The sequence below is a fragment of the Archocentrus centrarchus genome, chromosome 12 (assembly GCF_007364275.1).
Source record: "Archocentrus centrarchus isolate MPI-CPG fArcCen1 chromosome 12, fArcCen1, whole genome shotgun sequence".
Lineage (NCBI taxonomy): Eukaryota > Metazoa > Chordata > Actinopteri > Cichliformes > Cichlidae > Archocentrus > Archocentrus centrarchus.
In genome coordinates this window covers 14,334,172-14,360,603 of record NC_044357.1, presented here as the reverse complement: position 1 = coordinate 14,360,603, position 26,432 = coordinate 14,334,172, and the positions used below count along the sequence as shown (strand labels likewise).

At 41.8% G+C, this 26,432-nt stretch overlaps 1 protein-coding gene across 6 annotated transcripts in view; it reads right to left on the bottom strand.

The window, feature by feature from the left end:
• Positions 1–18,604: 18,604 nt before the first annotated feature.
• ctif (CBP80/20-dependent translation initiation factor) overlaps positions 18,605–26,432 on the bottom strand; it is a 57,593-nt gene continuing 49,765 nt past the window's right edge. For all 6 annotated transcript variants that reach the window (XM_030742640.1, XM_030742644.1, XM_030742643.1 and 3 more), the window contains 2 exons: positions 21,757–21,810; positions 18,605–20,514 (listed from right to left, as the gene is read on the bottom strand). In XM_030742640.1, coding sequence (XP_030598500.1) covers positions 20,293–20,514; positions 21,757–21,810 — 276 coding nt within the window. In that variant the 3' untranslated portion in view covers positions 18,605–20,292. The remainder of the gene's footprint in view (positions 20,515–21,756; positions 21,811–26,432) is intronic.

Sequence of the window (26,432 nt, the reverse complement as noted above, 5' to 3'; positions counted from 1 at the left end):
TGGGGGCTCCATATTGCAAGAGGCAGACAACCATTCACACTTACATTCACACATATGGGCAATTTATAATGACCAGTTAACCTAACTCCACTAACTGCATGTCTTTGGACTGTGGGAGGAAGTTGGAGTACCCAGTAAGAACCCACGCAGACACAACACGGGAAGAACGTGCAAACCCCTCACAGAAAGTCCTGGCCAGATGGTGGATTCAAACCCAGGACTTTCTTGCTGTGAGGCTACAGTGCTAACCACTGCTTTCTTGTAAACACTTAAATTATTTGTGCCATAAAAACCAATGTAATTGTTCCTGAAAGCAGATGAGGACTATACTGTACATAAATGTATTTTACTATGGTGCTTCCATGATTTGGACCAATCAGACTAGTCATATACAAATAGTTTTGGCTACTCAGCTGATTACCTACACTCCAAACATAGATTTGTCTGAAACCATATGCCTCAAAGAATAGTATCCATGAGTCCAGAGGCCTGTACTGTGAGGCTTAGCGAGGTAACTTCAGGGATGACTCTGGGCTTTCAGTCTTACAAATGTAGTTCTCTTCTTAAGCCGAGTTTATGATCACCACATTGGTTGTGTCATGTGTCAGCTGTGTCGCCACAGCTGCGGTATGGTTTTAAACTGGCACGGAGGGTGCGCTGGACTGCAGTTTTCTCCTGATCAATAGGTGCCACTGCTCAGAAGTGAAACTCTGCATGATTGCTGATATGGGATTGGAAGAAAAGTAACAGGAGGAAAAGATTGTTTTTTTTCCCCCCGAAGTTATTTCCTGAAAGTCTCATTTTCCCGAGCTGTTGCAGCATTGCCCTCTGTGTAGTCTGGGAATCTGTGAGCCCCTGTACTGATAAATCATTGAAATGGTGGTAAAGACCTACCTGCTTGTGCACTTTAGCCACACAGCAGATGCCAGTTTACAAAAGTCAAGAGCACAACAAGCCAAAACGACAAATAACAGCCTAAGTTTGTGTCTTTCTGCGATGAGCATCAATCAAGAAAAGATTGATTTTTTTTTTTTTTTAGGAGCAGCTTTATTCCCCCTGTTTACCTGTTTCCTTCAAGCAAGTTTAAAATCAATTTTATTGTTCTGTAATCATTTATATAGTGACATGACCATAAAAAGGGGTCATTTTTATTGGTTTTATCTCTGTTTTTAAATGTTCTGTCTTTGCTCTCAGATTGTTTGGGACTGCCAGGACGGCAAGTGAAAGAATATGGACAAAAGTGTGATATACATGTCCAACAACAGAGACTGTTTATTTAACCTGTCCATGTTTGCATTTGGTCACGTGCACCCAACATCTCCTCTTTCATATAAACACACTTAAAGCTAGATTAAGAAACTCTTGACTTATCAAGTTGATAACCACCGTGTTGTGACTGCTTAGCCTGACTGACAATGTTACAGTAAGTGAAGCCAGATAATGGAAATGATATCAAGGGTATGCCGAACTTGCTTTGTAGTACAGGTCTTTGTTGTCACACTGTAACCTTTCCAAATACTAAAGGATGGCTTCATATTTCCAAGCGATGAAAGATAGAGCTTGATAAAAATACAAACCAGTGGGAGGGTGAATCACAGAAAATCAAATTTAAGAGCTGCTTTTAGAAATATCATCTCAGGTGTCTAATATTTAATGTTTTGAACAAAAACAGAGTATGATGCGCTTCAAAGAAAAAAAAACCACCGCCACTTTATTTTTCTATTAGTCTGTGGTTTTTATTTGAAGTCAGAAATGTTGCGTACGTTAAACTCAGATAGACCTTGCCCTGTGTTGGTTAGTTTGCAGTGTGAGAGCTGCGTGTTAACACGGATAGATCAGCCAAAGCTATGGATCTAATAAAAAGGGCCAAACAGCTTTTTACACCTGTATGTTCATTTTGACACTCTGGTGTTTCCCTTGGCTCTGAGGTTAGTGTTAAGACAAACTGGAGCTTAACTGCTTGCTAAGCAGTCACTCCCCACACAAGTTACACTGTGCTGTAAAAACACAAAGTAAGAGTGCATTAAACTGCCACAAGGATGGCTTAAGACTCACTGGAGCTTGTGAAGACCTGCCTATGTATTTTGTGCTTTGTTTTCCATTTAACTCTTCATTCCCAGTGTTTCTGCCTACTTTTACCTGTCCCACCATCTCACTTCAGGCCTTTACTTTCAAATGCACACGTGAAAGATGTACACTCAATCTATAATTTAAGGCAGAAGCATCAGCCTTTGTAAGAATACAAAGCACCTGCCGGAAGAAATGATGGCTGTGATGGTCATGTTTTGAAAGGTATGCTGATGTCATGATGATGCACAGTAATTATGTCCAATAATCAAGTCTCACTATGACAAGCACAGAATGACTAGCCACATTGGAGACTATCCCAGCTATCATAGGGTGAGAGGCGGGGTACAACCCTGTACAGGTCTGAATCTAAACAGTTACTACTCCTGAGATACCTGAACACCAATGTCTAACCTTGTTTCTGAGAGTTTGTATCGCACGCGCAGCTGATTCACAAATATATCCCACATGCTTCTTTTGTGTGTGTGTGTGTGTGTGTGTGTGTGTGTGTGTGTGTGTGTGTGTGTGTGTGTGCGCACGCATGCATGTGTGTTTGGGATTCAGAACCGGAGCCTTGAGTCATCCTTCCAAGAAGTGTGTGTAGCTGTGCTGATACCACATAATGTTGCTATTGTGTTGCCCAGTGGCACCAGTCTCAGTGTCGGTCCCAGTGTCTCCAAGTAGGGCCCTTGCAATCGCCTGAATGGGACGATGAATGGTGCTTTGTTGGTGGGCCTCGTGTCTGAAGTGCAGACGCACACAAAGGCGAACACGCTGTTGGTACATCCATCTACTGGGTTTAGTGTAGGGTAGAGGCAAAACTGTATCACACACACACACACATGCATGTAGTTGCTCAGATACAAAACCCGGTAATAATGAATGACTTTAAATAGGTAAGAGATGCTCCAACCCACACATTGCAATTATCATATATATTGTATTGGCATACCACATTTAATGAAAAGTGTGACTGCTGGATAAGGAGTACTGGGCCATATAGACTGCGCATCATATCTGATCTCATTAAGCATGCCTATTATTGGCATAAAGAAGCAGTAATATATGTTCTTACCTCAGGGAGTCATGAAGTCGCTGTAAAGGAAATTCATTTTCACTTCACTACAAATTTTTTGCTATGAAATGATGCAGTTCTTTTCTTGGGCAATGAAAATTAAATTATGTTTGGAAAAAAATGTTTCTTCACTGCCAAGTGACCCTGCGCTCAAAACAACATGAATAAAAAGTGGGATGCATTACAGTAAACTGTGTGGTCTGCCTTAGTGCAGAAAGGGAGGAAGAAAAAAAAGAGAGAAAAGATTTGATTCCTCTTTGTCAAACTGATCAGATCAGACTGAGAAGGGAACACAGATGGAAAGCGGTCAACATTCCTACTTTAACCCCTTCCCTCCCTCCCTCCCTCCCCCAGACTGAAAGTGGTGTGACTAGGACAGCCTTCTGGACCTGGCGGGCCCACCAGGCAGTATGTAGGGAGTGTGTGTGTGTGTCTGTGGGGGGGGGGGGGGGGGGGGGGGGGGGGGGGGTGGGGTGGGGGGGGGGGGGGGGGGGGGTGCTGCGCATATGTGATGGTTTTTGTTTTGTTTTGTCAGACTGCTGCATGGGTGCAAAATAAATGCGGAAAATCCCAATGAAATGAGTTGAGCAAGATGGAAATGCAACATAAGCTTTAAAACATGGAAAGGTGACAGATTAAACATACACTCAGTTTCCCAGACATGGATTAAGCCTTGTCCTAGACCATAACCCTTCATTCAATGGAGATTTCTTGAATTTTTCTTTTAGTCTGGGTCTAGGCATAGCTATGTCTGGAAAACCTGCTGACACTGTGTTAGTAATGATGTTGACTTACTGTAAAAGTGGAAACGCTCCTTGCTATACATTTCCCAAGTTTCTAGAAACCCCAGTCATCCAAAAGTTCCGCTAATAGAGACTCACACTTCTTGTACAGCTGCTTTTTGCCTGTGTGCCATAAGCCTCTGTACCTCTGCAAGTGCAACTTGTCTTTGAGCAATAAGGCATGTCTTTCTGAAAATGTGAAATGTTCCTAGATAGTCCTCAATTTTGTGTATATATATATATATATATATATATATATATATATATATATATATATATATATATATATATATATATATATATATATTTTTTTTTTTTTTTTTTTTTTGGATACATTTCCAGATTTATTCACACTAGTGTGGACTCCTTCAGTCTCAGACAGCTGATTGCTGAGAAAAGAATGGACTGCTGCTGTACCTTTATAACCATCTGTACCATTTTTATGTGTGTGCGGGGCATGCCATTACTGTATACACAAACAAAAACCACATTAATACAAAGAGAAAGAAAGGATGAGGAGGAAAAAGAGGGAGTAAACAAGAAGAAAACATTTTATTGTTGGATCTCCAGTAAGATGAAAGACTTCAGAAGCAGTAACCTGCTGGAATGGAAACACAAAAAAAATGAATAATTCACACACTGGCCAATTGTCTTGTGTTTATTAATTCACTTTTAACTGTTTGTTTGTTTGCATGCTTCAAAGCAAAACTAGGACAAGTAAACTAAAAATGCTGTGATGAGCTGATGCGTTTGCAACACTCCTATTAATTAGATGAATTAGCTGAGCTCTGTGATCAGTGCTCCCCGTTCTCCTTCTGTTGGCCTTCAGCCACGGCTCAGCTCTCTGTGTTGCTGGATATTACTGTCATGTTTTGCAAAGTCTCAGGCCAAATCTATCAGATATTAAAAGAATATTAGGGTGCAGGCTGGGTAACTGGCAATACAATACTATCACGCTACAGCGCACGCAGTAATTATTGTATCTCAACTCTGTGATGAATTGATAAAAAAAAATCTCTGAAGATGCATAAAGGAAGATTTTTTTTTCTCTGCATTTTGGTGTCGCACATTGTCATTAGTATTCATTTAAGAATGTGTCAGTTAAAAGAATTGGCTTTGCAATTAGTTTTCCCCACTCTCCACAATGTTCCCCTGGAGTGTTTCCTCTGTCATTTGATTTACCGTGTAGTACTGGTTTTGGTATATTTAGAGTGCTGATTTTGATTAAATAACTGATCTGACAGGCTTATCGGTAGTCTGTCCCACCCCTACTGTGGAATGGTCAGGCAGCTCTGAGTGTGAACCCTGGGGGCATCTCTCAGTTTCTGACAGTTTGGTCAGAAACATGCGTATGAGTAGCCACTGGAGGTCATTTTGTAGGGCTCTGACAGTGCTCCTCCATTTCCTCTTTGCACAGAGGAGCAGATACTGTCCTGTTGCTGAGTTGAAAGCCCTGTCCAGGTGCCCTTTTGTAACAGCCCATTTCTCGTACACACTTGAGACTGTGCTGGGAGAGAAAGCAAACCTTTTTGTAACCGGACGTACATTCTGAAGAAGCTGGACTACCTGTGCATCATTAATGGGCTGCAAGTTCCCCCTCTCTATCCATCAATTTTTTCCCACTTATCTAGGTCTGGGACATGGGGCAGTAGTCTAAGCAGAGATGCCCATACCTTCCTTTCTCCAGCCACCGCCTCCAACTTTTCCAGGTGGACATCAAGGCAGTTGAGAGATGAATTCTCTCTAGGGTGTCCAGGGCCTGCCAGTAGGATGTGCCCAAAACACCTCACCTAGGAAGTGTCCAGGAGGCCTCCAAATCATATGACTGAACCACTTCAACTGGCAGCTCCTTTTGGTGTGGAGGAGTAGCAAGTCTATCCTGAGTCCTTCCCGAATGACCGAGCTCCTCATCCTATCCCTCAGGGAGAGTTCGGACGCCTGTAGAAGGAGACTCATTTCTGCTGGTTGTATCCGCGATCGTATTCTTTCGGTCACTACTCATGAGTCATGACCATAGGTGAGGGCAAGAATGTAGATTGACCGACAGCTTCGCTTTCATGCTCAGCTCTCTTCACATGACAGTCTGATATAGCGTCTGCGTCACTGCAGATACTATACTAATCTGTCAGTCCCTGAGATACTTAAACTTCTCTTTTTGGGGCAGCAACTTGTCTGGAGTAAGCACTCCACCCTTTTTCAGCCATGGCCTCAAACTAGGAGAGGTTAATTCTCAGGTACCAGCAGTGACAAGGACACTAGCAAATAGTAAATCTAGAGAAAAATCAGTCAGGAAGAATAAGGAGAGAGCAATGGTCTGTGGCCACCACTGGCAAAATCATTCCCTTTTTGGGGGGCTGTCTTATTGTTTCCATGCTTTGATATCCCTGAAGTTTAACTGATTTTATGTTGGACTGTGATCAAGCAATCCCTTATTTTTTTTTGAGTACTGCAGTTAAAAGAGTAAAACAAGAAATATTACATCTTCATTTTTTTAAAAGCAAGAGTCCTATCTGTTCTTTTTTTTTTTTTTTTCGATCTGATCAAATTAGATTAAGGCTGACCATGATGATGAAAACCAAAATCCAGTTCAACTGAACAAACAGTACTGATTTTTTTCATGCAGTACACATTACAAAGACTCACTCAGGTATCTCAGGGGCCATAACGTGTCTTCCTAGATATGTAGGCTGTGTGTGGGCCGTACTGTACTGCGTGTGCTCAACAAAATAAAGCCATAACAGTTAACAGAGAAAGGGGATGTGGTTGCAAGAGTACTGTTCTGATACCGTGATTCAACTTTCACTAAATTGATCACTCATCCAAAAAAAGACAGAAAAAACAAAAGTGTAACACCCTGAAAGGCAGCATCATTTAGAAACAGAGACTGCAGCGACTGCCGGATCTCGTGGGTGTATGACACTCAGCAGCCGAATTCACTCTGACTCACACATCACAAATATTCACACACTGCCAATACTGAAAGAGTTTGGATGCTGACAGTTATATTTAGGGGGGGAAGCATTGCCAATGCATAACCTTGTGAATCATCCTTGCCCATTATTGGGCACATCAGGTTTTCTGACTTGTTTAGCTCCTGACAAGTCAGTGACTATCCTCACAGTTACCATTTTTGTATTGTACAGACATGATCCTGGATTTGTCAGTTTATACGTAAAATGATTGGTGCAGCGGAAGAACTACAGCACTATATGTATATATATATATATATATATATATATATATATAAAACATGCAGTTTTATAAAACATGACCCATATGCAAGATTCAAACTCTTACATACAGCATATGGGTCACCTGCTCAACCCAGTGACCTAAACCAGTGCCCAAATTAGAACATGTTAGAATATGCTCGAAACTTTACTTGAAAAGGGAGCTTCCCTATTGGCTGTAGTTGTTGTCTTTGTGATGACAACAATGGGAATGGTAGAGAAAGAACCAACTATAAATGAAAGACATCTGCAGATATGAAGCTCCTTGATGTGCAGGTGCAATGGAAAGCAACTTCTGAGTGTACTTGTGATTCTGAAGTACCGATTGGCAGTTTTGGCAAAAGAGCTCAAGTTTCTTTTTAATTCAGTTTTATTTATATAGCGCCACTTTACAGCACTAGCCATCTCAAAGCATGATATTGCCAGGGAAAAACTCTAGAGTACTAGAGTGAACCCCAATGGTCAGACCTTGCTCTATGAACAGCACTTGGCAATAACAGGAAGGAATAGTTCCCTTTTAACAGAAAGAGACCGGAGTTCTGCCGGAGGGAAAGGGAAATAAAGGCGATTATTTTCAGTAACATTTTATGAACAATTTGTGGGGGTCCACAAGTTCATTGAAGGGGGTTTTGTGACATATGGTTCAAAGAGGTTGACTGACTAGAAGCATATTTTAGCTACTGACAATCTGTATTGGGGTTGCTTATGCAGCGTTTAGTTTTATGCAGTTGAGATCATAGTTTAAAAAGCCTCTAAAACTTGTTTTGTATATTTAAAAAAAGACATTCCTATGTATGAAAAATTCTGGTCTTGAATATTAACATTTTGTATCTTAATTTATGTCATTGCTAAGCACTGACCAGTTAGACCTCAAAATTAAATTTTGATTAAACTAAATTATATTTGAATTTAACTGTTAGACTACAAATGGATGTCAACAGAAAACAATTCAACAACTATTTATGATAATAGAGCGAACATAGTAAAAATTTAAGTGTTTCAGCCACACTGGAGTAAAAGTAGGACCAATCTCCTAGTGACTAGAAAAAATCGGTGGTTGCCTGTGATTGCATTGAATTTTTTTTGCTGTCAGTGACCAATTTGCAAGTAGTTGTAGCAACCAACTGTCATGAATCAGCTAAGTTCAGCATGAGGACTCAAGCGCAGAACCTGAACAAAGAGCCACAAGTACTGGGTCTTAACAATACACTAGTTGATGGTTCAATCCCAGGCTGTTCCAGTCAGCATTCCAAAGTATCCATGGGCAAAATGGTTAAATGCTTGTATGAATAAGGAATGTTGCGTAAAGCGTTATGTAACAAAATAAAGAATAGGGTTTTTTTTGTTTTAACTTTCAAAATACGGACTCATCCCAACTGGTGGCATTCTGGTTATATTCCTATATAAAAGCAAGGTTAACAGATATCAATGGCATTTGGCAGTTCTATTTTCAAATCTGTGAGGTTCTGGTTGGAATTTCCAGTGCAAAGAGGCACAACAGAATTAAATGGCATGATTTGTGATTTTCACTCATTTATCACTTTTAATTACTGTATTACAAACAGATTGTGTGTAATCACTAACTAGACCCCCTTCAATTGCAAACTACTAGCAGCTAGATACTGGAGAGAAACTGGGGAATCTCACATCTCCTGTTAAGAGCCAGTCTGTTTATAATAACATCACTTCTAGGCTGCAGCCTTATTGATTAGTCTGTGATGCCAGCTTCTGATTGGCTAAGCATTGTCTGTCATGTTGGTCAGGGATGACTCATGGCCATAAATAGTACAGACTATGACTGATCATTGAGCAACATTAAAGCCATACCTACTGTTCAGCAATAGTGCTCAAATGTAAACAACATGTTTGCGTTATGATTATAGTGACGTTATACATAATAAATCAATATCAGCAGATTATGTAGTATGGGTGCATTATGTAGTAATAGTCCTGTACACACGTGAGTATATGCTGTAAATACCTTGTAAGTATGCATTATATCTGGCTTATTGTTATAGATTATATAAATAGAAAGACATTATGTAGAATGGCATTACTTTGGCCTCCAGTAACACTGTGAGAAATCTTGGAGTCATTTTTGACCAGGATATGTCCTTCAATGCACATATTAAACAAATATGTAGGACCGCTTTTTTGCATTTGCGCAATATTTCTAAAATTAGAAACATCCTTTCTCAGAGTGATGCTGAAAAGCTAATTCATGCATTTATTACTTCTAGGGTGGACTATTGTAATTCATTATTATCAGGCTGTCCTAAAAGCTCCCTGAAAAGCCTTCAGCTGATCCAAAATGCTGCAGCTAGAGTACTGACAGGGACTAGAAAGAGAGAGCATATTTCTCCCATATTGGCTTCTCTTCATTGGCTCCCTGTTAAATCTAGAATAGAATTTAAAATTCTTCTCCTCACATACAAGGTCTTGAATAATCAGGCACCATCTTATCTCAAAGACCTCATAGTACCATATCACCCCAATAGAGCACTTCGCTCTCAGACTGCTGGCTTACTTGTGGTTCCTAGGATACTTAAGAGTAGAATGGGAGGCAGAGCCTTCAGCTTTCAGGCGCCTCTTCTGTGGAACCATCTTCCAGCTTGGATTCAGGAGACAGACACCCTCTCTATTTTTAAGATTAGGCTTAAACCTTTCCTTTATGATAAAGCTTATAGTTAGGGCTGGATCAGGTGACCCTGAACCACCCCTTAGTTATGCTGCTATAGGCCTAGGCTGATGGGGGGTTCACATAATGCACTGTTTCTCATTCACCTTATTTACTTTGTTTATACTCCACTCTGCATTTAATCATTAATTGATATTAATCTCTGGCTCTCTTCCACAGCATGTCTTTCTCTCCCCTCAGCCCAACCGGTCACGGCAGATGACTGCCCCTCCCTGAGCCTGGTTCTGCTGGAGGTTTCTTCCTGTTAAAAGGGAGTTTTTCCTTTCCACTGTCGCCAAGTGCTTGCTCATAGGGGGTCGTTTTGACTGTTGGGTTTTCTCTGTATTATTGTAGGGTCTTTACCCACAATACAAAGCGCCTTGAGGCGACAGTTTGTTGTGATTTGGCGCTATATAAATAAAATTGAATTGAATTGAATTGAATTGAATTAGTATACACCCTTGTACAATAGTGCAGTATGTATTTTGCTGGATTATGTATTATATCTTTAATAACCCAGGGGTGAATAAAAGTATTTGGATTAAAGTTTAGGGCAAGGCCTCCAAATTAGGGGAAGATAGTTTTGCAGAAGGTAATAACATGTCTGCTGAAGGGTTTTCTGTTATGAAAAGGGACTTTAATGTTATCCTGACCTCTACATTTATTTGATATTTTCATTAATCGCAGAAGGATATTCCCATCAGTGATTGTGTGGACGAGGAGTACTCAATCTATGTATGTTTTTTGTTTGTTTGTTTGTTTTTTTTTTTAGGAATGTGGTAGTTGTTAGTTTTTCCATGTTAATGGGCTTCTGGGGTAGTTTTTCCTTATATCGCTCACGGGTCTAACAACAGCAGGTGTTACACATATTGTAGAGCCTCTTAAGGCAAATTTGTGCTATATCAATAAAATGCACTTGGCTTGGTTTGACTTGACGTGTGTGTGTGTGTGTAATCGGTGCCAGAGGAGGCTGAGGGAGAGTCTGCGTGTCCGTGGACAGAGCGGTACCTTGTACAAGGGTTCATGTGATCCCCTGACTGTGCGCAGAGCTCTTTTATGTGTGTGTTTACACACACACACGTTTTACTAGGAACACGCCTCGCCCTGCGTGCCACCTCACAAATCAAAGGGATTGCTGGCACGCAGGGGAGCCGGTCTGTAAAAGTAGGAAAAGGCAAAGACAGCTGCACCAGTTTTCTCGAAGACACACTCAAGTTGAAATGTCACTTCTTGCTGCTGCTGTGCTTCAGTGCCTTCTTTGATAAGCTGTCCACAGACCTTCGTGTACTCCTTAGTTATTGTTTTTTATTCATCTTTTGCTTTCCATACAGGTCTGAATCCGACGCTGCAGTTTTATTTCATTGTTTGGTTTTGCTCTTGCTGGAGAACTTTGCTACTATCTGTCGCAGAAGTTAGGGTTGCCTAGCAACAGGGTCGTGCTTGTCGCAGCAGGTTCCCACATTGACAGTCGCTAGGCGGGAGCCTGGCAACAAAGACATCAGGTGTTACTTCCCACTGCTTGTCTGTGGACACTTCCATCGACGTCCAACGGCTGCAGCGTGCATGTGTGTACGTGCAGTTTGTGTGTTCACTTCTGCTCCGATGAGCAGGAGAGGCTCTGCAGACGCTACCCGTGTCCCTTTACCATCTCTAATTATGGTGTGCACATATGTGTGTGTGTGTGTTTGTGTTGATTTCTGCTCGAGCAGTCGGTCGCTGAGTGCAGCTCACAGCGGAAGCTTTGCTCAGGCTGGCTCGTCAGCCACAAAGAAAGAGACACTTCTGGGTGGCTGGTCTGGTCAGGTTAGGAAATGACACACATGGACATGCATACACACACACACACACACACACACACACACGCCACTTCTTATAAATTGCAGCATTTAGCTGAGATGACCACTGTAAGCGAGATACAAAGAGAAAAAGATGGAATGACCTGATGATTCACCACCATTTATCTTCTGTGCTCTGCTGTGAAATCTGTGTACAGCTTGTGAGTTTCCTCCATTTTTTTTTTTTTTTTTTGTTAAATTCCCCTCTACCTCACCTTTCTTCACCCCTCCTCTCCCAGGATGAAGGTCCATCTGTTGACATTAGTGGCATCGACTCTATCTGGCAGCAAGTGAGAGAAGCCTGCTGCAGCACTCTTTTCAGCCAGGCCACTGTGAGGGCACAGATGCTCCTGAACAACAAAGACGTCATACTTCCCCTGAGGGCACGCCGGTCTAAGCTGTGTGAATGAGACGCTCCACAGTGTGCGATTCACATGTCTGCAGCAAAAACAGTGTCAATCTGTGTACATCATTAATGTTTTCATTGAGCTCTAAATTGCCATACCACACTCAGACTGTTGGTGTATGTCCATCGTATTTCAGAGCACATCCTAAAATCACTAAGTCCCTATTTGTGTTTATTTTTCATATTTTATGTAGAATTGTTGTGACGGTGTATTTTTTCCATGATGCAGAGTCTTGGTTTTATTAGTCATGTCCTGGTGTGGCTGTACAGGCGTCAGCCTGGTGGTTGTGTGGTTAACCACTTTGGTTCAAGCTGTGATAGCTCAACAATTACTGGAAGGATTGCGATGACTTATTTGCTATTCATGGAAATTCTTGGTCTCGAAAGGATAAATTGTAACTACCTGGGTTATTCCCTGACTTTTCCTGCTCCTTGAGGCTGTCTAAACTGCTGGCGGCACTGCCAGGAAATTAGCTACACACATTTGAGTGGCCCTCGGGCTGAATTGTAATAACAGTGCCACTCCATCATCAATTCAAAAATCCCAGTTGGTGCCACACTTTATGTAAAACATAGTATTGACAATGACATCCCCATCCTCAAATTAGTGATAATGGGGAAATTTTAGTATGATAGGCATAATAAGCCAACATGACAAGCAAGACAAACACGTGCAAGAGCCAATCTAGTACTGGCAAAAAGGGCAGTTCCTTTAAAATGTCCAGCTTTACGGCATTAAAATATATTTGCTGCCTGGTACAAAAATAGCTTTGGCCTCTAAGGATATCTTTCCACTTCATAACAACTCTGGGGAGTGTGATTTTATCTATTTATTCATTTTTAAATCATTTATTTCCCTGAATGCTGGAGTTAGGTCACTGGCAGATGGAGCCAATCTATCTTCCAGGTCTCACCTCTGCTAACTGGAGTCACTGAACCGGACCTTTCTACTGTGCTTGTGCTGTTGATGCCTTTTGGAGCATTTTACTGGGTTATCTGACTAATATTGTAGCTTTCTGTGTGGTCAAGAGCATCCATAAAGGTTTGTGCTTCAGTTTTGTTGATTGGAATACTTTTTATTTTATTACTCCATTACTTAATTAGCTGATATGTGTTGCACCTGTGCAGTTTATGATTGTAACTCGCTAGTAAAGCTAGTTGATATCTTATCACGCTGTGAAAGTCAATAGAAGCAAGAGAGAGTACGTGTGTGAGGGAGAAGGAGACAGGTGGAAAGGTGAAGATGCAGTGAGTGGAGGTAGTGAAGATGGATGAGTTTAAATACCAGGGGTCAACCATTCAAAGCAATGGAGAGGTGAAGAAGAGAGTGCAGGCGGGGTGGAGTGGGTAGAGACATGTCAGGGGTGATTTGTGACAGAAGGATAGCAGCAAGAGTGAAAGGGAAGCTTTACAAGATACCTGCTGTGAGACCTGTTATGATATCTGGTTTGGAGACGGTGACACTGACAAAAAACAAACAACAACAACAACAACAAAAACAGGAGGCTGAGCTGAAGATGTTAAGATTTTTGTTGGGTGTGACCAGAATGGACAGGATTAGAAAATGAGTACATCAGAGGAACAGCTCAGGCTGAGATGTTTAGAGACAAAGTTAGAGAGGTGAGGCTGAGATGGTTTGGACATGTGCAGAGGAGGGATGAGGGACATCCTGGAGAAAGGATGCTGAATATGGAGCTGCCGGGCAGGAGGAAACGAGGAAGACCACAGAGGAAGTTTGTGGATGTAATGAAGGAGGACATGTGGAAGGTTGGTATGCCAGGGAAACACAGATATGTTAATTAGTTCAAATAACAATTTTTCAGCTCTTCATCAAACTATCTTTAAACATTTAATTGAGGTGGCAAAATAGATAAACATCAGTCAGATTGCCAGTGCATTGCTTTGGATGGTTGGCATATTTGCCAAGAAAACTGAAGGCAGTCAGGAAGGTCAGTGCTGGCTTATATATCCAAGCATCTCTTATTAGTTTTGTAAGCATGTTAGCATGAAGATTTAAGTGCTGAGCTCAAAGCAGCTTTGTGCTTTAGACCAGCCTTTCAGTTCTTTTCTCAAACTAGATCTACCATCCCAGCCTGTTATGGTGCAAATGAGTCAGTGATTTGTGGATGCATTTCATTTCGAACCACAGAAACCTATATTTTGTTCAGTTTACTGAGTCAGCAGGTTCTTCACCAGTAGGGCCACTGAAAGAGTTCATTCAGGAAGTGAGCAGGTCATGACATCATTTCCTCCACTGCCTGTACAGGAAACATTATTATGGCTTTTCAGTTTGCGCTCTGCCTGAGATCACCTTTTACTTTTTCCCCGAAAAACACCATTTTACTATGAAAAATGTGTGTGTGCATGTGACAAGGAGAGAGAGAGAAAAACACTTCATCCAACTAATGACAGCAACTGAATGCATTTAGTCATATAGACATGGTCAAGATGACCTGCTCAAACCAAGCTCAAATCAAGCATCTGAATGGGGCAGAAAGTTCATTTGAGTATCTTTGAATGCAGCATGGTTGCTGGTGCCAGACAGGCTCGTCTGATTATTTCAGGAACTGCTGATCAACTGGGATTTTCCCACATAGCCATCTCTAGGGTTTACAGAAAAAAGACAAAAACAGACAAACCAGCTAGTGAGTGCCAGTTCTCTTGGTGAAAATGTCTCGTTGAGGTCAGAGGTCAGAGGAGAATGGCCAGACTACTAACTCAAATAGCCACCCGTTATAACCAAGGTATACGCAGAAGAAAATCTCTGAATGCATAGTGTGGAACCAATGAAGCAGATGGACTACAGCAGCATAAGACCACAGTGTGTGCTATTGCTGATTCAGATGGTAGGGCCACAATTTGGCGAAAACCACACAAAGGCATGGATCCATCCTGCATCCTTGTTTAATCTATGCCACGAAGAATTAAAGCAGGTCTGGAACTAAAACCCAGTACTAGAAAGGTGGATTAATGAAGTGGCTGGTGAGTATGTAATGAAAGATGAGTAGTATTGTTGCAGAGTACACAGGAAAGATTTGTAGGTGGATGTGACTGTAAAATTTAATTTGGCAGCAGCCACAAAGTAATAATATGATTAATCGCTAAATGCTGTCTAGATATCTACTTTAGCTTCAGAATATCTTGACACATAAATGTCTGAATCCAATTATAGTTGAGATGGAGTCTGTTTTTTGGAGAGCGGAATAAACTACCCCACAGTAGCTGCTGCTGAGTTGGAAAAGGTCAAGAGAGCGAGCTAAAACCACTTGGTAGCCCACAGTTATTGATTTCTCCCACAGCAAAGCATACTGTAGAAAAACATCTGGGGATGCTTCTGTGTGTTTCAAATCCACTTTGTTTTACACAATATTTGGCCTCTGTAGCCCTCGGACTACACAGAAAACAATCTGGAGTGCTCTCCTCCGGCTTGCTTGTGTGCCGATCAAACACAGAAACACGCACACTGTGCAGACAGAAGAGCACGCACAAAAAACCCAAAGGTCTAAAAAATACACAGTGTGAGCCATCAGACAACTGAAAAATACGAGATGCATCCACGAAGAGATCCTTGAACACTGGCTCTGCTGGCACTTGTGTGTTTAAGTTTGTGGGAGTGTGTGTCTGTACTTGTAAACCGTTATCTTAATGCGAGTGTCCTCCCTCCTCGTCTTTGGTTCGTCATCAAGGCCAGCAGAGATGCAGCCAGCTTTTTGTCTGGCTCACACAATGGACGATGCTGGTGTGAGTCACCCTGCACACACAGACACACACGGATCCATTCATCCATCAGTGCCAGCAAAAAGTCGGCAAAGCTCAAGCCATCACACGGTGCCCCAGAGCTTGATTATATTTATTCCTACAGTCTCTATAAGGGCTTTAACTAATGATTAGATGCTAAATGGGACCTGCCAATTATTTTCTCAAAGTGATTACTTTTTTGTTTGTTTGGCTCCAAACAATTTCTCAAGCATCTCGGTTGGTGTGATGGCTACTGCTGTCACTTCACAGCAAGACGGTCCAGGGTTTGAATCCAGTCTGGGGATTTTCTATGTGGAATGTTTTCACCATGTCTGCGTGGATTCTCTCTGGGTACTTCGGCTTCCTCCCACAGTCCAAAGACATACATAGGGTTAGGTGATTCGAAAGTGCCCCTAGGTGTGAATTTGATTGATTGGTAGCCTGTCCAAGGTGTGCCCTGCCTCTCGACCTATGACTGCTGGGAAGGGCTTCAGCCCCCTGAATGCAAAACAAAACAAAACCAAAAAAAGAAATAAGAATTGTTTTAATCTTTGCAAGCCAAAATTTTTATTGAAATCAAACTGCCAATATCTACCCAGTCCTAACCCTACCTCTCGCCCTAAGACAACTGGGATAGGTGCCCAGCCCCCTGCAGCCCTATGTTAAGTTATGGAATAGTTATGGAGTAATAGAAAAATGAACAGATGGATGGCATCTCAGTTCATTCCCTCCACTTCGGCAAAGACTTCCTGCCATATAGCCTACAGGCCTTTCTTTCACTCATCAGTTTATGAGTCTCTTCCTTTGTCTGTCATTGTGCCACTTTGCTTGCAGACAAATAGCCATCGTGTTGTAATGAGATCAGATTCTGAATTAGAAACACAGCTACAGTATCTCGCCAGTAAAGCTTCCAACAACAGGGCACCCATCTTAATCCTTTAATGTTCTCATTTCTATTGTTTTTTTGTTTTACTGTGCCAAGCCAGAGTAAGTTTGACACAAACTGTACACCGGTGCTGGCTCCCAATTGCAACTACTCATTAATCATCTCCACTATGATGTGAAGATTCAGTCATTTCAGTATTTATAGTATATCCGCGTTTCCTCACTTTTATCTCCTCCTACACCTGCTATCAGCATTTCTTCTCTTCCCCGTCTGCCAGACTGGTAAGTCTACAACTTCCTTACTGGCCTCGTTTGTCCTGTGATTCTAAATGAAATAAAACTGAGAAATTTAATGTTTCAGCCTGTCAATGCATTTACGTATTCAAAATATTCACATGGGACTGTGCTGATCGTTGTGGATGAGAGCTGGAGAACGTCCAATAGGTTTGAGGGACGGGGTCCTCAAACCCCTGCATTAAGAGCTCCCATCGGGACGGCCCAGTTGTGGAGCCCCCCAGGCATATGTCGGGGGGCTAAGCAAAGGCAAATCACTGGCGAAGGACGTTGTGCAGCACTCACACACCAACACAGACACTGCTGTTAATTTCTAACGTGTGTTCGGCTGAATGTGTGACGATGCAAATGAGCTGCAGTGTGCACACGTATGAATTGTTAGTAAAACGACCCACTGTGGCGCCACGATTAGTTACGCAGTCTGCCTGCTAACGGCGGAGCCAACCACGTGCGCGCCATTGTTTCTTTTGCCGTGTCTGAGTGACTTCACGATACCACGCTGACCTCAGTGTGACTGCTGATAACCGAGGAGACAGAAAACACAGAAGACCGTTTATTCCATCACAGCTTTTCTTTCCTGTTAGTTTATTTTTCAGCTGTTTAGAAAAACAAAACAAACTCATCACAGATGACCCCCACCAATCACCAATCTAGAACTCTCCTGTGCACCGACCGGGCCGCTCATTTGTCAGGGTTTATGAGAATATGCAAATGAGGGTGCGTCTCATTCAGTTGTCGAGTGAGTCACGTGACCCGAGCAGAGGGGTCTAAGGGAACAAGGGAAAGAGTGGGCGGAGGGGAAGGCTCCAGTGCCACAGACGAAGGAGGCAATCCCCACCTGCCCCAATCTGCTGACAGAGGGAGCCGCTCTTTGCATAATGGATACTGACTGACTGACTGACTGACTGGGCTTTTTTGTTACATTTTTCTTTTCTTTTCACAAAGGAAAACACAGAAATACCACACTTACACACTTGCCAGCAAGCTAGGTATTGCTGTTTTAGATATGTTAAAAACCCACCAGAAGGAAAAAAAAAATGCTTATATATATAAATGAGCTAAATATAATTTAAATAGAAACCTAGAAATAAAGTAAGAACAACAAAAGAAACAATAAAACAGATCATTTCTTGGGATGTATCTTCAAAAACGAGCTTTAAAAAAACAAAAAAAAACAAATGGGGGGGTGTGTTTCTACCACACATGATCTTAATTCTTGATACAAGACAAGAAAAAAAAAATATATATATATATATAAAAACACTTAAAACAGCCCACAGAGATTCAGTGGGAACTAAACATATGTGTGTGATTCCTCCCAAAGAGCTACTTCCTCATGAAAAAGCATGGGCTAACTTCTAGCCACACAACCACAGTTTTCCTATGTGTAACATCACTGTTGCACTATTCCCCCAATTTCAGTGTTTTTCCTTTTTCGTAAATATATTGTATGCAGATTATATATATAGATCCCATTAAAAAATGGTATGTGATTGGCTTGGTACGTCTATCATAGTACACACGTTAGCTGGAATAAGGGTCACATATGACTAGCTAATATGAGGTCAAACAGTTAAAGATTTTTCTTGTCATCATCTTCAAATACACAGGTTAATAGTTGTCATTTTTCTCAAAAACAAATCAAGACCAAAATACAGTCGATATTAAACACTTGCAAAATGTCCACTGCAAAGAATGGCTTGAGTAGGAGGAAACTGTAAAGAAGCATTGTACTTCTGCTTCATTGTGTGCCATGCTTTTTTTTTTTTCTTTTTAGTTGTCACATCACTTTTTTTTTTTTGCTTTTTAATTTTTTTCCCCCTTCCTTCAGCAACACAACAATGTGATAAAGTCCTCAGCACGCTTTCTGCTGTCACACACCCTGCAGGCCCCGAAACAAGAGAGCTCTTATAAAAATGGATAATTGACAAGGCCACTAGTCCATTAAAACATCCTAAAATCGCTCACTATGCTCAACTCATACCTCTCGCTACTTGTATTCAGTATTACTCCGCAAGCACTGATTCAAATTCAAACTTCTTGCTTTCAAACTATTTTTTCGGGGGGAATTTTTAAAGCAAATTGCCTCCAAACAGTGCAAAACAAATCAATCCTGTGCAATAAGGCCTACAACTATAATATCTCATACATACATCTTACCATTAAAACAAGACTTCAAAATTAAACATTGATAACAAAAACAATAAATGATTTAAAAATAATAATAATGACAATGATGTGGTTAACAAAGCATGGACATGCACGGCTTAACAGGAGAAGAGACATTCCGCTGCAAGACAAAAACAAAGGAATTATCAGACAGCAGTGTCTGATTTAATTTCCTAATGCTGCCCCCCCCAGCAATATTTCCAATGCTTCTATTGGTTGTGCAGGCCTGAGCTTAGGGAACAGGGAGATGGGGTGCCAGTGGGGTGTGTTTGGAGTGTGTCGTCTCACAGGGGCTCAAGCAGACATCTGCCACCCTACTCTAGCCGGCCTGATCTTTATCCCCAAACCAGCCTGGCCCAGCAGGCCCACTGTCTCATCTCCTCAAAAGGGCTTCCTGCTGGGGGGCATGTAGTCAGGGGGAGTTGGGGAGACAAAGGCAGGGAGGAGCTGCGGGGAGCTCCACAGTGAGGCCCTTTGACCTGGTCCCTGGCCCGGCAGGGCAGACGGCCCAGACAAACAGCATCGTGTCTGCTCCCTGCCTCCTCCTCCTCCTCTCTTTTATCAGCCACACAGACCCCAGGGGTAAAGGAGAGACAGACGAGGGAAGGGTGGTGGTGGGGGGTGTGTGTGGCAAATGAACACAATGAAGAGACTGACACAGACCACCCCGACCCCCACCCACCCCTTCCCTCACCATTCTCCATTCATCTTTGGGCACAGATCACTCTATTCCCAATGGACAGACCGCTGCCCTCTCTACGTGACCCCTCTCTTGTCTCTTCCCTCCTTTATTCAGCAGCAGCAGCCAGCCAAGCTCCCAGGCTCCGTGTGGCCGAACACACCCACACTGGCTACGTATCAGTTACTATTTTCTCAAATGTGTGCCAAATATGGCACATGTAGTGTTGCTCTGACTTTTCAGGGATACCTTTTAGGAGGCTCATGCATGGTTTGTTTGTGGCAGTGGACACCTTTTGTTTTTTTTACAATGGAATTTACCGTTAAGCTCAATAGCCACATAAAGCATTTACTTCTTTAGGCAAGAGAGTGAGATTATTACAATGCAAAACTAGAAAACATCTCCTCGCGGTGTTGGGGGGGGCACATCTTTTCTTCTCCTGCGGGAGCTGGCACCTAGGCAGTGGTGGTGAGCTTTTGGATGGTACGGTTGTAGTACTGGGTTGTGAGAGCCTCCAGGGGGCTCCAACGGTGCGCATGCAGCTCGATAACCTCCATGAGCAGAGAGCGAGTCAGCTGAGATTCGGCTGGACAAAGCATCTTGTCTCTGACAGCTGCTAAGAGCTCTGTCATCATCTCGGGGAGCTGCTCTTCCAGCAGCCGGCCTGTGCTCTGCAGCTGGTGGAGAGAAAAGGGGATGGAGGGAGGGAGGAAGTAAAGAGGTAGAAGGTCAGAGAAAGACTACGTGTGTGTCCTTAACTGAGAACAAGACACAATGTCTGGCACCTTGTTATTGTGGATACAGTCAGACAGCAAAGGTTCACACACCCTCTGGCCATGTATGTGTGAGCCTGCCAGTATGTAATCAAGACTGTAAACATTGTGTTTGTGAGCATCTGGGAACACTTTTCCAATCAGAGCTCACCTGCTTTAGCCCTTTCTGTTCTTTTACTTCTAGGTATTATTTTCTGCTGTTTAAAGGATTTATTTCCACCTGGCACATTTCCCATTAAATGTGGCTGTTGTGGCCCCCAAAAAGAGATCCTTGATGCAGTTTGCAAGTTAGTTGTGTTTACATTCAGGTAGACCTAAAACCAAACAAAAGAAATTGTATAGTTTTTAAAAAGCTGATCTCTAGCAATAGTGGAAGGTGCAAAGTTAAAATGACACATAGAGCCACAATGGCTACATTAGTGGGAAATGGGCCAGTTGGAAATCAACTTGAATTATACTAGCAATACTTTTGTCCTGTGTATACAATGAACAAACTTATTTTATCTGTAATTCTACCTCACCTGCATTGTTTTTTAAAATTTTTTTTTTTTAACAGATAACCCTGAAGAGTGTTATAAATGTATAAAATGCTGCTAGCTTCATTAAAAAAATGCAGGTATTGGGTGTGTGCTAAAGACGGATGCAGCATCTGGTCTTAAAAAAAAAAAAAAAGCAAAAAAAAAACAAATTAAGTGCTTTAACTGCATTCTTTTTAATGGCCAGCAGGGGGTGATTACCCTTGTTGCAACAGGAAGTTCGACTGTATAGAATTCTATGGGAAAACGACCCGTCTGCACACCAGATTTATCACCCGAGTGAATGCCTTGCTAATAACTTATCTGTCTTGATCGCTAGTTTCAAGTTTTTTTCCCAGTATAGCATGATGTTACATGTTTAAGTAATGCATCTGCAAAGTATACATTAGCTATGCTTCGACTGACAACGCTACCAGTAAGCATACAGTATTATTTGTCTGGCTGTGAGGTATGTCTATGACCAAGCACTCAATGTGGAAATTCACAAACCAATAGGTGACTTTGTCCATCTTTTAAATACAGTCTGTGTAGGTGAGCGTTTGTATCTTTGTAAGGACCAATTTGACTTTCCAGGGTGAAGACCTGGTTTTATGTTATTATGTATCCATACCTCCATGGAGCAGCAGAGGACTGCATCTTCCTTAACATCTGTTGACTCTAGCAGCTGCAAAGGACAAGAGCAGACACTGTATGACTACTAAGCAAAGGGCTGCACAAACTACCATAACACAAGTTTAAAAGTAGCATAGTGGAAATGATAGAAGATGTACAGTATACACACATACATATATTTGGATTTAGCTCACTTGAAGAGAATGGGCAAATGTGTTAATCAGTTCACAAGGAGACTGGGGAAAAGGGCATCTAATCCTGATGGTAAATATTTTTAACATTAACATTTTAAATCTCGGAAGACAACACGCTGAGCTTCCCGGCTGGCAGCAAACATTACGCATCAAGCCTTCCTTTATGCACAATGTACGTACACACATGTGAACACACAGTGTGGCCAAAGACAAACAGTGGATTGGGTAAACATGCTAGCTGGCTTCCCCCCCCGTGCTGGGCCCATGCACAGATGGGCATACAAATACGACTTTGAAACAATGCAAGGAGAGATGGTGACAAAGGGAGGTAGAATAACATAATGCCAGCCTATGAGCATTTAGTTTGAGTTTACAGCAGAAGGGACTTTGGTTTAATACTCAACTCCAATGCTGCCTTACTCTTCACTAGACTGTTTACAAAGTTTTGCTCTGATTAAAGTGAAGGAGGGAAGGAAGTAACAGGGAGGAAGGGGGAGCGTGTTTTGAAAATGAGGAAAATACTGTCACGCATAAATGCACGGCAAAGGGATAGAGTTAAGGAAAAAATAAGTGAGATCATGGAGTGAATACTCAGGAAATCACCTTGTTCAGGAGAAGGAGCCATTAATTCAATTCAAAAATGTTTTTATGTCAAAAAAGTATTAAAAAAAATGTTGAGTGACTTGTATAGATGAACCTACACAAGGTTATCACCTGAATCTGTATTACTTAGAATACTGGCCCACAACTTAACAGCGTTGGTTCACTCTTATGGGCATCTGTTTTAGTTTTGGCTATAGCAGGATGCAGTTCTCAGTCTAAATAAATAAAAACTTTTTAAACCCACTGTACACTACCAGACTGCAGACAGACACAATTAGCAACCAGCTGATGGGCAGAGCGCAGCTTTAAGTGGCCAAATTCCGACATCTCACAGAGGAGTTGGCACAGCTCAAAATTGAGAGTTAGTTGACTACGATTTGCCAGATGGATGGAAATGTTGCTCTGTAGCTGATCAATGATTTAAAAAAAAAAAACAACAAACAACTCTTTATTAATAAGTTCACCATACAAACTTAGAAGGTGATGATACGATATGTCGATATTAGTGAGTCAATATAATTAGAACTCACCAGACTAAAGGAATCGACATTCTGCATATTGGAGCTAAATAACACAATCACTGTGTTTCATTTGAAAACTGAGCAGACAACCAAACCCAGTTTAAATGCATGTTTTAGGAAAGGCACTGTGATAGAAACCAGTCATTCAAATGTCTGTCTCTTCAGAGGTAAAAACATAAAAAGTAATCCCCCACCATTTGATGCTATGAACCACATTCAATACGAGCAGGCCTCTTATTTCCACACTGTAAGCTTAATGGTATTCCACCTATCATTTAGGTCCAACAGTTGCTCAGACGTCAGCTCCTCAGTATGCTCAGACGGGTGTGGTGACAGTGTGGCTGTTTGATGTGGAAAGTCAAGTTCTGTCCTTTTCCAGAGTAGGAGAACTATGTGACGAGCAGGATTAGCTCATAATGAGTTCCCTGGGGAGCTGAGGGTGAAGTTTTGCTCGATATACTTATAACAATCTAATCTATACTCATCTATCATCAGCTCTCCAATCCGCTGCAATAGCTTTTCCTCGCTTTAGCTCTCCTGTCACTGCTGCACCACAATGCACAGTGTGTTCCATCTGAAAGGGAACCTCTGCATTGAAAAAAATTAGTTTTTGAGAGACAGCTTAACACACAGTCTCTACCACTGAAGCTGAAAACAGTCGGTCTGGTTGGTTATATCATCAAGAAACTAATTTTGCTGCTGTGGGAAATCCCGGGATCCTATGTGACTTTCATTTACAGTATTGTCATTCAAAAGACATCAGGATTAGGGAGAAAAAAATAGGACAGCTGTGATTGTTTCATAGCACTGAATAGAAGAAATAAATCCAAACCAGGGCTGCAGCTATTGATTCATTTTTTTGATTATTCCATAGATTAATCGGATAAGAAATACTTTTGTCTTATTAATGAGGACTTGTAAGTCTTCAAAAGAGAAAAACACAGGGCTTTTAGGATTGCTCACTGCAATTTCTAAAATGGAAACCATGTTTTAATAGTTTAACTGCATACAATATCTGCCAAAAGAGCTAAAGCCTTTCACTGTGCTTATGTATGCAGTACGTATGTGTGTTTAAGTGTGCTAGTGAATGAGTGACTATGTGTGGTTTTAAGCCTTGGTGGCTGCAATGAAGAAATGCGAGCATATCAGCATTCTCAGAACTGAGGTTTGTCCTGTATGCAACATTTCCTGCTGCAGAAAACAGACGTTCTGATGGTGTACATGTTAATAATGAATTTAATAATAATTCAGTGTCTGCTAAACACTCTCAATAAAGTCTTGAAACAAATATGATCTAGTGCACCCAATGCCCCCCCCTTTAGAGTCACCCCTGCTCGCTGCAGGTTGACACCCAAGTTAACAACCTTTGTTACCACGGCAACATATGAAACAGTGGCAAGCCCCAGAAATAAAAAGGAAGCAGAACTTCAAGTGTCATTTTAGTGTGCTGCAGTGTGCACATATCTGTGGAGTTGGTCGCTTACTTAATCTAGCTAAAGTAAGCAACTAGTTGGTGAACACAGTCACGGTTAGGAGCCACATATTTCTTGCAGCTGGCACAGCTCAACAACTGAGTTAAGAGGAAAGCGAGTCCTGGAGCTGGACTCAAGCTAATGCAAATGTTGCTCTGGAACTGCAAGATGTGTAAATAGGAAAAAGTCAATTAATTTTAAGGTGTGCTTAAACGTAATTCTACTTGAGGATTGTCTGTCTGTTTTGTGTGGGACATCTCTTCCATTTGATTGCAACTGTAACAATCTGTGATTTATTAATGGATGGCATCAGCACTCATTAATCCGCTCTGTCTATACAGCTGGCATTTAAGCCCAAACACTAACACACCTCAGCTGTTACCTGATCCTGTTGTGCAGGCTACACTTACAGGAGAATGTGTCCTGTGCAGGCACATATGTGTGCATATGCAAACGCACAGATTGCACACATGGGAGTGTGTGCACACACTATTGCACATAGCTTGTAGCAGGAATCTGACAACCGCATGTTACAACAGGGTAGCCAAAACAGCAGACAGATCAAAGTCAGGAAGAATGGCTCTTAGAGATAGACTGTTGGACAAGGACGTGGGCTCAAAAAATCCACACAGAGACACATTTCACATATCCACTGTATATATGCTTAAATTGTTCACTGGCGTGTTATGACTTCAAGTCTTCCCCGGGCTCCATGCATACTGCTGATGTAGATTATAGAGGCGTGTTTGTGTGTATTGCTGACTGGTTACTCCACACCCTTGGTCATGCTGTTGAGCCTTTTAACAAGCCGAGATAATGCCCTGGGCATACCCTCAGACAGGGTGTGGATGGCTTAAACTGCGTATAATTGTTTGGGTTGTTAATGAGACGCCAGGTGCGTTCAAGCTGCAGTAGTTTGAAATATTGAAGAAAAACAAAAGCTGAATTTGAAAATGCAGCCCTCTACCCTCTCTTACCAAAGCCCCTCCCACCATTTGAGCATAGAGCAATATGCACATGCGCTGTACGAGTTAAATATAATGGAGCCAAATATCCACCATAGATGCTGGGAGGCAAACCCCTCTTGTCAGCATGGTCCTCTATTTTACCCCTTCCAACTGTGGACTGTTGCTCTTTGTATTACATCCCTCGTTTTGGTTTGGCTAAAATCTCACAGACTAGATTTTCTAATGCCTGAACACAACAAAAAGGGGGGTGCAGAGGTCTTGAATTACGCCACTTGAATTACAATATGAGGAAATGTTCTCCAGTGATGCCAAAAAATAAGTTACCCTAGGGCTGGACAATACATTTTCAACTCAGATACAGAGTAGTTTGAAGTAGCATTACATGAATCTTTTTGTTCCATATAGAGCTCACTTCTCTCCCCTCTTACTCATACAACCCCACTTCGACTCTTCCTCTGCACCTCAAGCTTATTCTTTAAGGATACACAGTGCTGGCCCGACAACGATTCGCTCACTTGGAGCTATAACTTCATCTTACAGTTGCTGTAGCAACAGTTGATGATTATTATTGGAGGGAACACATTAACCCTCAGAACCTAATCACTTATTTGAGTTAGTGTTGCCTTCCTATCACCCTGAAGCAATCTGGCTAGTCTCCTCTGACTTCTGGCATCAACAAGGCTCATTGGATATTTTTTACTTTTTTGGACCATTCTGTGTGGGGAAAATCCCAGTAGATCAGCTGCTTCTGAAATACTCAGACCAGCCTGTTTGTCTGGCCCCAACAGCCAGGCCACATTTCTTCTCCATTATGATGCTCATGTTGAATTTCAGCAGATTGTCTTGACCATGTCTACATGCCTAAATGCACTGAGCTGCTGCCATGTGATTGGTTGATTAAATATTTGCATTAACA